The sequence below is a fragment of the Caenorhabditis elegans genome, chromosome V, assembly GCF_000002985.6.
Source record: "Caenorhabditis elegans chromosome V".
NCBI lineage: Eukaryota > Metazoa > Nematoda > Chromadorea > Rhabditida > Rhabditidae > Caenorhabditis > Caenorhabditis elegans.
In genome coordinates this window covers 19719133-19732728 of record NC_003283.11, presented here as the reverse complement: position 1 = coordinate 19732728, position 13596 = coordinate 19719133, and the positions used below count along the sequence as shown (strand labels likewise).

Sequence of the window (13596 nt, the reverse complement as noted above, 5' to 3'; positions counted from 1 at the left end):
GCGTACAGGTGTAAATCAGTGAAATTAATTAATTCAGGTTCGAAATCGTTTAAAAGCGTTACTTTTTGATTTTTACACCTGTACGCTTGCTTTTTAATCGAAAATTTGCATTTATTTTGACTCTTTCTCTAAAATTCAAGCAAAAATACACCGAAAACATTAAAAATCGGTGGAAAATAACAAAAAATAAAATAAATAAATTTAAAAACGTGCAAGCGCGCCCCATCGAACAAATCCAATTGGCGGTAATTCAAATAGGAATTAGGCAAAAACTGAGATTTTTTTCAATTTTCAAAAAATCATATAAAATTTAGAAAATTTTTTTGAATTTTTTTATTATGATATTTGGTCATTGTGGCCCCATAGGCGTGTTTTAAAACAATTTCCCCACTGAGCGTAGTCCACCTTTAAGACATAGAACAATTTTCAAAAGATATGCTTTTGGTTGCGAAACCAAGTTATTTCATAATACACATTTCCTACTGTTTGAGAAGAATATTTATCAAAACTTAAAAAAGAAAAGGTTAGTTGTAAGGTTTTTTCATTGTTTCCTCAATCACGGCGCTAATCTCAGGGGGTATATATGGGTTCTAAGATCACACTATCCGTTCGGGCTCCGTTATATGATAGGAATAAATCATTAGATTTTCTGACTCGACTGGCAATCCGGTGTAAAACATAGCCGGGGTCAGTTTGAATGCGGTGTCGAGAATGATTTCCCCCTTTTCCTCAATCGCACACATTTTGACAGGAAATGGGGTCGGGGTATCCACCAACTCTGGAAATTAGGTTCATATTTTTTCTGATGATGTTTTTTTTTTCAAAATTTCTTACTTTATGAAGACTGTGTCGATCTGCTTCTTTCCACGCCATCCTCCCAAGTTCAGCTGTCGAAGATCCCCCACGAGGATGATCGATAGCCCGCCGAAGAGCGCATCCGTCCTCTTCGGCGTTCTCTTGAGAACCATGTCCGTCGCATCCAGGTGCCAGCTCGCTAGGAGTGTGATTTCATCGATGATAATGAGTCGTGTCGTGACGCAGATGAATGCCTGATATTTCAATCTTTCCAGATCTTCAGGTTTTTCGTTCGGTAGGCCAATTGTGCAATGCAGTGTGCGCCCTCCGATCGCTTTTGCTGCTTTCCCGGTAGATCCAGTCATCAAAACTACTCTTTTTCTTACGCTTCTGTTCATTGAGTTTTCTATTAGCTTGATCAAAAATGTTTTCCCTGTCCCAGCTGCACCATTTATCATTAACAATACTTGTTTCTGAAAACGAATAACGAATTTTGGCAAAAAACATATTAAAAATACCGAAATCTGGGAAATATTTTCAATTTACTCAATTTTTTTTCTGATTCCGAATATCGATGTGAAAAAATATTTTAAAAAATACCCTGATTTTATATTTGAGCTTGAAATCACGAATTTCATTTGTGACCCGGTCTCTTTATTGAAATGCGCACCCAAAGAAATTATTTTTCGCCAAATTCAGTTATTAACCAGTTTTATTAATTTTTGTCGAGTTTTTATCGGTTTTTTTCTGAAAAATATTGCTCCAGTGCAAATTTCTTTGAGCGCGTATTTGAAAAAAAATAGACCGGGGCACAAATTAAATTCGTGATTTCAAGCTTAAATATAAAAACAGGGAAATTTTTTCAATCTTTACATATAGATATTCGGAATCAGGGGAAAATTTGGAGCAATCTAAAATATTTCCCAGATTTCGGTACTCCACTTTTGTAAAAATTAGGGAAAGAATTTTAGAAAAAATGTGTTTTGGTATAAAATGAATTTCGATAGAGAATTTTTCTAAAAATTAGGAAAATAATTGTAGAAATGTATTTCGGTAAACTATTTGAAAAAAAAACTTACGTCTTGCGAATCATCCCGAACGATCTTGTTCAGAAGTTGCTGTTGTTCGTCGTTAGCCATTGTGTGCAGATTTCCATGGGTCAATATGGTGATCTCCGTCTTCCCGACAGACGAAGAACCCTCCATGAGACGGTGACACCTCTGAAAATGTGACTGGGTGGGGATTATATGAAAAAGGACAAAAACTAAAAAACTTACCTCAGGTTTTTTGTTTTTGGTTTTGAGCAGAAAAAATAATAAAAAATATAGACAGATGAACAACACACAGTCGTTCTGAAAATTCAGTGATGACTGGACACTCTCAGCTTTTTAAATACTACTGTTATCTACATATCATCTAGAGCACCGCCTACATGTATATAATTACAATGTCATTAGCACCTATCATAATGCTCCATACTTGTTTGACAATGTTATCGCAAAATAAAGTATATTAATTGTTTGCTGCCGACCCATGCAATTATCACCTCATTACATATATGATCCATACCAAATCGCACCTCTAGATATCAATCAACAAATCTTTGATGAACAAGTTTTTAATTTAAAAAAATAGAGAAAATGAAGACGAAAAAGTTGTAAAATTTGAAGAAAATCCGAAAAAAAAACTAGTAAAAATTGACAATGAAAATAATGTATTCGGCAGAAAAACGGAAAATCGACATATAAAATTCTGAAAGTTCAAGTTTTATGTATGATAAATTATTAAATATTGACGGCTTCCATACATGCTTGAAATACTGCTGGAGAAATTACTAACCCAAAAGGTAAAACATTCCATTCAAAGAGCTCATTTCTTATAGCAAATGCTGTTATCTTCTTACTTTGTTCCTTTAATGGTATCTGCCAAAAACCTGCCATCAAGTCAAATGTGGAATAAATCTTTTTTCCAGCTAGAGACTGTAATGTTGCTTCAATGTGTGGCAGCGGATGAGCATTATTTGTGACTACTTTATTTACTTTTCTGCAGTCAATTCTCCTGGTAAATTTAAAAATTCTCCTGGTAAAATTGAAAATTCTCCTGGTAAGTTTAACAATTCTCCTGGTAAAATAGAAAATTCACCATATTTTACTCTCTGGCTTCCCACCATATTTTACTCTCTGGTTATCAATACGAAGAGTTCATCTATTGAATTTAACAGCGATCGTGGGATGAACATTTACTTTTCTCAATAAACTTTTCGGATAGAATTACTTTTGCATTCACAGAAAGGAGCTATAAGTCAATAGTTTATTCATTTTCATGTAAAAATCAAAATCGTTATCATCTTCTTTTTTTGAATATAATCTCAAAGTTTTCCCCACTGTTTCCACAGATTGGAACACAGATGTAGTCACGGATCGGGAAGTTGATGGCGTAGTAGATGCGGTAAAAGAAACTGAAGGTGTAGTCCAGGAATGCCACACAACTGTCTAATTGCCATCCGGGGGCGTAGTTTGGGCAGAAGTTGTACTGGAAAAAAGACGCAAAATTTGATTCTGATCATTTTGTCAGTTGGAAATTTTTCAATATCTCTTACCGTTGTAGAGATACGCGCGTTTGAAGTAAAGTAGTCAAGAGAGTGTGGGAGGAGGAGAGACGCAGGGGGAGGGGGTTTCAAAATAACAAAATACTCAGAATTTCGAGCTCTACTCAACGAACTAACCTTTGAAACCAAGCGATTCGTGCTAATCAACGTCTCCACATCATTCTGCAACAATAACCCGAAAACCATTTGTCCGCAGTAGTTGCAAGCATCGGTTTGATTGTTGTACCACTCGGCAGAGCAAAATGGAGTCAGAACTAGCAAAAGTATGAGAAGTTTGGAAAATTTCATGGTTTTCAGGAAAATATGAAAAGTTAAGGGAGAGAGGGGTATTTATATTCAAATTTTCGAGATTTTTTTTTTGGAAATTGACAAAGAATTAAGGGAAAATGTTTTCTATGGAGAGGCTTTTCAAACTTTTCAAGTTTCATCTGGAAAAAAAGTTCGAAGAAAAAACATTTTTTGACTGAAGATGTTTCAGATTTTTAGGAAATCTTTTTTGTCTAGACATTTTTGAATTTTTCTATAAAAGTTTTTTAAATGTTTTTAAAATTTTTAAGATTTTCTAAAATTTTTCAATATTTTCTAGAGTTTTCTGAAGTTTTCTGGTAATTTCTGAAATTTTTAAAACATTTTTTTTTGAACTATCTTTAGTGTTTTTGAGATTTGATATCTCTAGTGCAAAAATTGAAATTTCTGGAGGTTTTCAGGAGTATTTAGGTATAAAATTCGAATTTTTTAGAATTTTCAATAATTTTTGTGATTTTAAAGCAAAAAATATTTTTTTTTAACGAGAAATTTAATAAATTTCCTACATTGGCTTAGGCTCGGCCTAGTTTTATAGTTTTCAGAACATTTCAACAAAAAAGAAAACTCTGAAAAAAATCCTGTAGGACTAGATGAAGATGCCCGCCTGTAGGACTAGATGAAGATCTACGCAGACAGCAGATTCGTGACGATATTCGTGGGTACAGGTAAGGTCAAAAATTTGAAATTGAGAAATTTATCTACTTGGTTAGACGCAGAATTTTACGCTGATAATTGTTGCTCTTGAAAGTTTTTTACTATCTCTACTCGTTCAGGAGATACAGACGTTCAAAGTTGGCGCGGCGAGAGAGTGTGGGCGCGGGGGAGACGCAGGAGGGAAGGCGGTCTGCGTCTCCCCTCCTCCCTCACTCTCTGCGCGCCCCAACTTCAAACCGCCGTATCTCCGCGGAGAGTAGAGATATCAAAAAACTTCCAAGAGATGAATTGTCTGAAATTTTGAGCTTAATATTTTGAACACTTGATATTTGTGATTTTTAAGGCAGATCAACCAGTAGAAGTGGAAATTGTGGAAATTGGCTCAACGACTACTCTCCAAGCATAATACATTTCTTTTTCTTTTAAAATTCATTCGATCAATCAATTTTTCTTATCAGTTTTGAATAAATTTACAAAATTTTAGGAATGTTGCCGCAAATTTTACAGAAAAATCAATATTATTTTCCAGTTTGAAGTTCGAGAAGAATCGTGGCAATCGGTGCTTTTCCATTTCTGATCAGTGCATCAGTTAGCGGGCCGACCCAGTGATTTTTGGTCTTCAACAGGTCGATTAGAGCATCAACTTGCTCGCCCGAGCCCTGAAAATCTTGGATTTAGCTCAAATTTTGCCGGAAAAAAAGGAAAAAAACTAACCTTCTCGTAAAGAGCTCCCATCTCATAGGATCTGAGCACATTCCGGGCGACCAGCAGCGGAACCACATCGCGAATGTTAATCTGTTGAAGGGAGTCACGAAGACGGTCCAAATTGTCGGCCTGGAGGGCCCGAATGTCGGCGAGGCTTGGCGAGCAGCTTACGGTTGTCATTTTCTGAAAATTTGAGGGTTTAGTGGGGGAAATTGGGGAGTTTTAGAAGGAAAATGGGCGAATTTGAGAGAAAAATGTGGGATTTTTCAGATTTTTAGCGATTTTTTTTCAAAATTTTGAAGAAACCGGCCACAGTCGGGTGCATAATGTTGAAAATTTAACTGGGAATTCGGAAATTTACACAATTCTTATCTCAATGATGATGTGTTACACAAATATTTCTTTAACATTTTTAACTTTTACAATTTTTTGCACTACTCGACGCAGAATTTCATGCTGATAATTTTTGCATTTGAAAACTTTTTTATAACTCTACTCATTTAGGAGATACAGGCGTTTAAAGTAAAGCAGGCGAAATAGTGTGGGAGGAGGAGAGACGCAAGGGGCGAGGGCACGCTGCGTCTCCCCTCCTCCCGCACTCTCTCACTCTCTAACTTAAAACTGGTGTAACTCTTGAACGAGTAGAGATATCAGAAAAGTTCCAACTGGTGAAATATTTGAAATTTTGAGCTTCAGATTTATCCAATAGTGAAATTCCAGTTCTCAAACAACTTTCTAGCGAAAAATCGAAATTTTACAACAAAAAAAACTTTTGAAAATCTAGTTCGGAGCAGAATTTTTCGCTGATCATTTCTCCAGTTGGAACTTTTTTGATAATTCTAACCGTTGAGAAGTTATTAGCCCTTAAAGTTGTTACCTCGAGAGAGTGTGAACGAGGAGAGACGCAGGCGGCGAGATAGTCTGCGTCTCCCCTCCCCCCGCACTCTCCCGCAGGCCTTTTGCGCACTCTAACTTCAAACAGGTGTAACTTTTGAACGGTTTGAGATATTGGAAAATTTCCAACTGGGGAAATGTTCCAAATTTTAAGCTTAACACTTTTATAACACCTAATTTTTTGTGGCTTTCCCAGTTTTTCGGTTAAAAGAGTTAGAAACCAAACAATTTTTAGCTCAGAAATGGGATGAGCTCATCCAAATAAAAGAATGGAAGAAGATTCCATCCCGCGCAATAAAAGGGCAAAAAATCCTAGCCATACCATAAATCACAGGATAAATTGGAAGAAGCTCTGGGAAATAGAGAGAGAGAGATGGGTTTTCTGACCCGAAAAAGTGAGAAAAAAATAGGAAAAATAGAGAAAAAATTGAGAGGAAAGGGTGTTTTTGGCGGAAATTGAGCTAATTAGGCAGAGAGCGCTTGTGCTCCTTTTGTGTGAGCCACTTCTCAGAAAAATGACACAGACACACAAATTTGTTTATTTTTGTCACCACGCGATGCGGAAGATGGAAAAATGGAAAAACAAGGGATTATTGAGGGGAAAATTGAGAAGATTTACCTCTGTGGGGGAGGGGGGAAGGGTTTTGAGCAAGTTTGGAGGTTTTGGAGCAGCTAGGAGCAAAATGAGCATTTTGTGATGTCAAATTCCGAAAAAAAAAACTTTAATTTTTTGCCATAATTCAAATTTTGATTCGAGAAACTTTTTGGTCAGTTTTAGGATTTTCCAGAATTTCGTAAAATTTCTGAAAAATTTTATAAATTTCTAGAAAATTCTGGAAATGTTGGAAAAAATCTGGAAAATCAAAATAATTTTCGGAATTTTTTTGGTATTTTTAGGAATCTTTTGGGAACTTTCCAGAATTTTTTAAAGAAAATTTGTGTTTTCCAAAATTCCGAAGGTTTACTGAAAATTTTTTAGAAATTTTAAAAACTTCTGGAAACTTTGAAAACTTTAAGAACTTTCTGGACAATTTTTGGAATGTGTTTGAAATTTTTTGGAAAACTTTTGGGAACTTTCTAGATTTTTTTTAGAAAATTTGGGAGTTTTCCAGAATTTCGAAAACTTTCTGAAAATTTTTATAAATTTTTTGAATTTTCTGGAAGTTAGGAGAAAATTCTGTAGAATTTGTGAGAGTTTTTGAACAGTTTTTTTTTGGAAACTTTCGAGAATCTTCTGAAAAATTTTAGAAATTTTCAGAAGCCTCTAGAGTTTTTGGGAAATTTCTGGAAATTTTAAAAATTTTCCAGAATTTCGAAAGAAACTTCTTTTTCAGAAATTTCACTTCGGAGCACTTCAAAAAAAATTTTAAAATCCCAAATATTTTAACTCCATTCGACGCAGAATTTTCTCCTGATAAGTTTTCCAAAAATAAATTTTTTGTTCACCCTAACCGTTAAGGAGATACAGACGTTTAAAGTAGAGCAGGCGAGAGAGTGTGGGAGGGGGAGAGACGCAGGGGGAAAGGTCACTCTGCGTCTCGCCTTCCCTCACACTCTCTCACTGGCATTTTGCGCGCGCAAACTTTAAACCGTCGTAACTTTTGAATGGTTAGAGGTATTCAAAAACTTTTAACTGATGAAAAATTTAAAATTTTTCGCTTAACAATTTGAAGCTACTCAATTTTTCGGAAAAATTATTTGAATCACAGTAAAATTATTTCTTTCGAAAACGTGAGTTTTATGACGGATAAAAGAATCAAAAATGGGACAAAAAAGAAGACTAAAAAAATTTCAGAACCAACAATGCAACAAAACCCATCACCCATTTCTATTAAAAATGCATCGTCTTCCCCCCGGCAGCAGCAAGGGGTCACTTCCTACTCCGACTCTATTTTTATTACTTTCTCTGGTGTCTCTTCATCTCCAACACTATTTCGTCGGCTGGGTTTTGTCTCAACGTTGTGAAATAGTGAAAGATTGCAACATTTTTAGGGAGGCTTTTTGCGAGATGAGAAATCGGCCGCCGGAGTGTTCCAGGATTTCAAAAGAATTTGGATTTTGGAGATGGATTAGTCATTGGGTTTTGGGAAAATTATTAGTTGTAGTGTGAAAGTGAACATGGGGTGATTGAAAAAGTTTTTAGAGCAATAAATTTTGAAACGAAAATTTCGAAAAAATATTCGAAAAAACTTTTCGAATTTTTTTTAGCATTTTTCCAATTTTAATAATTCAAGAACAGAGTAACAATGTTTTCCAAAATCTTTGCATCTTGTTTTAATTAAGATGTATCACTTTTTTTGTCCATAAACAGAAAAAAAATTCAAAAGTGTAAAAAATTCCAGAAAATTTTTTTTCGTGTTGTTTTACAAAAATAAAATGAAATTTGTGAATTTTTGTTTAATTATATATATAGCAGTTTTTTATTTAAATTAAAAAAAAAAAACTCCCCAAAAACCTGCTGAAAAAATAAATTCCAAAAACAATATTCCAAAAAAATTCCAAAATAAAAAAATTACGAAAATTTTCAAAAAAAAATCCGAAACAAATGTTACAAAAACCTAGATCATTTTAATTTGAACATGCATATCTTCAAATTCCTGTAAAAATCCCAAAAACCACGTCCAAACTAAAGAAAACTACACATCTTGGTTCCCGCCACGAAAACCCCCTGGTTTACTGTAGTTTTGCAGTTTTTCGCAAAATTTTTATTTTTCTGAAAAGAAAAATATTTTTTGCTTATTATATAGTAAAAACCAACTAAATCCATCGAAATTGAACAAAGTTACAAATTTTTGAATATAAAAAAAAATTTTTGAGCAAAAATTTCAATTTTTTTTGAAATTTTTTATAACATTTTTCAGGAAGTTTTTTACGCCTTAACACACATTAAGGCCTTAATTCAAATAAAAAGTGTTCCAACCAGCGGGAAAAGATCAAGAAATGTGTCAAAGTTGTAAACAAAAAGCTCCACGGAGAGAGTAGAACAAATCTAAATTCCTCCTCCCATCCGCCTTTGACCAACTTGATTTTTATTCTTTTTTGCAGAAGAAAAAGCTGCAAAAAGCAAAAGACAACAACAAGAGGGGCCCCAGCTAAAGTCATAAATGTGCCTGGCAGCTGCCCCTGGCGGTGGTACGATTTGAGCCAATTAGTTGGGCTCCGCTTGTGAAATTGCGAAAATTGTACTATTTCGTAGTAAATAATGTCTTAAAACTAGGCAAAGGTTAGGCTAAAGCCTGAGCCTAAGTCTGCCTGGAACCTGGACCGAAACTGAAAACTGGAAGTTCCTAGAAGTTCCTGGAATTTTTCTAAAATTTTCTAATTTGTTTTCGGAATTTCTCTAATTTTTTTTTGCAGCTTTTTTGGATTTTTTTAAGGCAAAGCTCAAGCCAAAGCTCAAGCCTAAGCCTAAGCCTAAGCCTAAGCCTAAACTAGAAGTCTAAAAGCACGCAGAACCTGTGCCGAAACCCAAAAACTGAACAATATATGCAAATTATGTGACAAATGTTTGCTGGTGGTGCTCTTTGTTTATGCAAAACTGGACCCCCCAAGGGGGTTAGGCGTCATGCAAGAAGTCATGCCTCCTCTCGGGTGACAATTAATTTTCGGCATTACAATTGGCTGTGGGAATATAGGAATAATGAAATAAGACCAAAAAAATTTCGCTCCCGGGTGGGCTCGAACCACCAACCTTTCGGTTAACAGCCGAACGCGCTGCCTATTGCGCCACGGAAGCCGATGGTCGGCGGGGAGGGAAGGGCGGTTAGGAGACTGAGTGGTTGTTGGGGGTCTAGGGGATTGTCTAATGGAGACGGGATGGGGGTCTTCATTGTTGGCAGAGATTATGAAGCCATTTTATGGGCGGGGCTGATCACGCCCATTTTTTGAAAATTTTTTAATTCCAAAGTAAGCAAACAGGAATGAAGAAAAATTTCTGAAAAATACAAAAAATTAAAGAAAATACCAGAAAATCTAGTAAAGAAAAAATCCCTAAATTTCCTAAAATGATAAAAGTCTCAAAAACTTCTAAAACACAAAAAAAATTCTAAAAACACCAAAAAAAAATTTTAAAAACTCTAAAAAATCCATAAAAAATCAAAAAGAGTTTACAAAAAAAAATTAAAAACTTCCAAAAATTGTTGAAAATTCTGGAAAGCCTCAAAAATTCCAGAAAATTTAGATACATTTCAAAAAAAAATCAGAAATGTCTAGAAATCTTTGAAAGCTTCAGAAAATTTTTTTATGTTCCAGGAACTTCAGAACAATTTTTAGGCTCAGGCTTAGGCTTAGGCTTAGGCATAGGCCTAGGCACAAGCATAGGCATAGGCTTAGGTTTAGGCTTAATTTTGTCGCCATGAGAACATTTCACAAAAATTTTCAAAAATTCTAGAAAATGGAAAATTTTGCAAACTTCTAGAAAAAAAAATCAGTTCCAGTAGAATCCGGAAAATCTCAAAAAAAAAATCTGGACTACATTGGAAATGTTCTACAGAAATTTACAATAACCTAGAAAATTCTAAGAAAATTCTGGAAACCACTGACAATTTGTAGAAGTTTCTCAAAAAGCTCAAAAAAAAATTAGAACATTTTTGAGTTCGTATGAAAAACTTTCAGAAAATTTAAGCAAAAATCCCAGAAACTTCTAGATACTTCAAAAAACATAAACTTCAAAAATTTGCAACAAATTCCCACTTCTAATCCATTCGGACCACCCAAAAAAGGTCCCAAGCCCTCCGATTAAAAGAAATTCGATACCAAAAACAAAACGTCAACTATACACATAAGTTGAAAATGAAAAATTTCTTATTTCTCCAAAATTTCAAATTCTTCTCCGGCAATTCATGTGTGTGTGGCAGGAAGTGAATTCGATACGCTATAAGAATTGAAAATTGGAGGGTTTCACTATGGGTAAGGAGGAAGCCCCCGTCTAAGAGGGTGGGTGAGGATCCCACTTTACACTTATTTTATGGAATCTAGTGTATTTGTGTGTGTGAAGTTGGATCCACACCACTAGTACTCTCGGGGAAACACTATGATACTTCTTGATAGGGTGAGGTACTTGAGCACATACTGGTGGAGCCGGAAGGGGTTGGAGCATCTTGAAATTTATTTTATTTGATGGAAAATGTTCTAAAGCTTATTTACATGGAGTTTCAAAAAATTCATAGATTCAGTTTTTGAGAAATTCGAGTTTATCTAGATTCTGAAAAAAAAATTCAGTTATACCAAGAAATATCTATAGAAATTCTACATTTTTTTTGGGAAACTCTAGAAAATTCTAGAAATTAGAATGTTCTATAAATGCCAAATGCCATAAACCCGGTAAAAAATATATTTAAAAAATTTGGGAAACCCTAGAAAATATATAAAACTCCATAGCTATTTCTAGAAAATTGCAGAAAATCTAGATATTTCTAGAAATGTTAGAAACCCCGTAAAAATATATAGGTATATCTAAAAACTCTGAAAAAAAAATTAGAAAACTGTAGAAATGTTTAGAAAATTCCTGAAAACCCCGGAAAAAATTTATAAAAATGTCTAGAAATTCAGAATTTTTTTTTGGAAACTCAAGAATATTCTAGAAATTCCAAAAAACTGGTAAAAAATTTATAAAAATATCTAGAATTTCTGAAAAAAAAATGAGGAAACTTTAGATTATTCTAGAAATGCCAGAAATTCCAAAAAAATATAAAAAATATATGTAGAAATTCTGAAACAAATTTAGAAAGTCTAGAAAATTTTAGAAATGCCAGAAACACCGGTAAAAAATATATTAAAATAACTAGAAATTCTGAAAAAAAATTAGAAAATTCTAAACAATTCTAGAGATGCCAGAAAACCCGTAGAAAATATATAAAACAAAATCTAGAAATTCTGAAAAAAAAATTTAGAAAACTCTAAAATATTCTGGAAATGTCAGAAACCGCATAGATATTTCAAGAAAATTGTAGAAAATTGCAGAGTGGGAGATAAAGTTATGAGCTTTTCCAAAAAATTTCAGAAAAAATTCTGGACATTCCAGAACGCTTCAAAAAAGAAAACTTTAAAAACTACCAGAAAATGTTAGAAAGAGTATTAAAAAAATTATTTTTTAGAAATGTCTAGAAAATTTGGAAAACTTTAACAAAAAACAAGAAAAACTGGGACTTTTATAAAAACCCAGAATGCAAAAAGTAAAAAAAAAAAAGAAGTTTCAGAAAATTACAGGGAAAATCCCAAACTTCCAGAAAATTCTTAAAAATGTCCAGTAAAATCCGGAAACTCCTAAGAATTCTGAAAAAAAATTGGAAACTTCCTACAGAAATCCGCAAAATTCTAGAAAATTTGAAAAACCTCCGAGAATTTTTGAAAAAAATTTTTTTTTGCAAATTTTGGAAAGCTTCAGAAAAATTAAAAACTATGAAAGTAACATAATTAATTGTAAAAATTTGTAAGCCCAGACTAATTTGGGGGGTGGAATACTTCCGGTTTGTGCACACAGAAACAAAAGAGCCCTGGACCACCCGTAGAGTTATAACAATAAGAGCATATTCTCAAGGGGTGACGTGAGATGTAACAAACTTCAAATTTAAAAATTCTGCGGAGAATAGGGTCTCGTAGAGAATTCTAGAAATTAGAATGTTCTATAAATGCCAGAAACCCGGTAAAAAATATATAAAACAAAATTTAGAAATTCTGAAAAAAAAATTAGAAAACTCAAAAAAAAAAATTCTGGAAATGCCAGAAAACGCGTAGATATTTCTAGAAAATTGTAGAAAATTCCAGAGAGTGGGAGAGAAAGTTATGAGCTTTTCCAGAAAATTCTACAGTTTCCAGAACAATTCGAAAAAAATTGGAAAATTTAGAAAACATCCAGGAAATGTTAGAAAAACTATTTTTAAAATTTAGAAGTAACTAGAAAATTTGGAAAACTTCAGACAATTTTTAAAACTTCCAAAAAAGTCCAAAAAATAATCTAGAAAAATTTTGCAAAATTCCAGAAAATTTTAAACAATTCAGAAGAGTTCCAAAAAAATCCAGACAATTTTAGAAACAAAGGAAATTTTTTAGAAAACTCCACAAATCTAGGAAATTCCAGGAACTTACAATTTTCGGTTTTCGGTCCAGGTTTCGAGTAGGCTTAGGCTTAGGCTTTGGCTTAGACTCTGGTCTGGCCTAGAAAAATGCCCAAAAATCCGCCTTGTTTTCCCCTTCAACCACGTCTCACTTCACCTTGAGAATATGTTCTTATTGTTATAACTCTGCGGGTGGTCCAGGGCTCTTTTGTCTACGTGTGCACAAACCGGAAGTATTCCACCCCCAAATCAGATGGGCTTACAAAATTTTGAAATTAATTGCGATTTCTAAACGTGAAGTAACTATTGATTCTAAAATTCACAATTTGAACCCAAATTGTTCGAAAAGGAATAAAATTTAAAAGAAATAGACAAGCTCCAATTTTTTCAGCGAAAAAAAAAACACAAAAACCTCTAAAATTTCATGGGCGTGAAACCCGAATTGCTTGTCAAAACACATAGCAATTTGTTCGATTGAAAAGGAAATTCGAGCCTTCCATTATTTTTCCCCCTACAACAAAATAAAAAGAAGCCAAAAAAAAATGTGAATCAAACAGCATCCTCAGATTGACACACAAA

At 33.9% G+C, this 13596-nt stretch overlaps 3 protein-coding genes and 4 non-coding genes across 7 annotated transcripts; 2 read left to right on the top strand and 5 right to left on the bottom strand.

Moving 5' to 3' along the window:
• Positions 1-486: 486 nt before the first annotated feature.
• On the bottom strand, positions 487-2149 carry Y116F11A.1 (ATP-dependent DNA helicase). Its single transcript, NM_001383501.1, has 4 exons — positions 2073-2149; positions 1875-2027; positions 835-1268; positions 487-778 (listed from the first exon to the last, which is right to left on the bottom strand). Exons 2-4 carry the CDS (start codon positions 1998-2000, stop codon positions 730-732), a joined length of 609 nt encoding a protein of 202 aa, NP_001370092.1. The 5' UTR covers positions 2001-2027; positions 2073-2149; the 3' UTR covers positions 487-729.
• Positions 2150-3091: 942 nt separating this feature from the next.
• Y116F11A.3 (Saposin B-type domain-containing protein) lies at positions 3092-3698 on the bottom strand. The gene is made up of 2 exons (NM_075418.3): positions 3521-3698; positions 3092-3327 (listed from the first exon to the last, which is right to left on the bottom strand). Exons 1-2 carry the CDS (start codon positions 3689-3691, stop codon positions 3139-3141), a joined length of 360 nt encoding a protein of 119 aa, NP_507819.1. The 5' UTR covers positions 3692-3698; the 3' UTR covers positions 3092-3138.
• Positions 3699-4764: 1066 nt separating this feature from the next.
• Y116F11A.6 (CARD domain-containing protein) lies at positions 4765-13176 on the bottom strand. Its single transcript, NM_075417.5, has 3 exons — positions 13049-13176; positions 5078-5251; positions 4765-5022 (listed from the first exon to the last, which is right to left on the bottom strand). The coding sequence occupies exons 2-3, from the start codon at positions 5246-5248 to the stop codon at positions 4882-4884; spliced, it is 312 nt and encodes a 103-aa protein (NP_507818.1). The 5' UTR covers positions 5249-5251; positions 13049-13176; the 3' UTR covers positions 4765-4881.
• Positions 9616-9704, top strand: Y116F11A.9. The gene has a single exon (NR_070246.1). It is a non-coding gene; the product is annotated as an Unclassified non-coding RNA Y116F11A.9 (non-coding RNA).
• On the bottom strand, positions 9626-9698 carry Y116F11A.t1. Its single transcript has one exon. It is a non-coding gene; the product is annotated as a tRNA-Asn (tRNA).
• On the bottom strand, positions 10236-10289 carry Y116F11A.7. The gene has a single exon (NR_070244.1). It is a non-coding gene; the product is annotated as an Unclassified non-coding RNA Y116F11A.7 (non-coding RNA).
• Positions 10236-10289, top strand: Y116F11A.8. Its single transcript, NR_070245.1, has one exon. It is a non-coding gene; the product is annotated as an Unclassified non-coding RNA Y116F11A.8 (non-coding RNA).
• Positions 13177-13596: the final 420 nt, after the last annotated feature.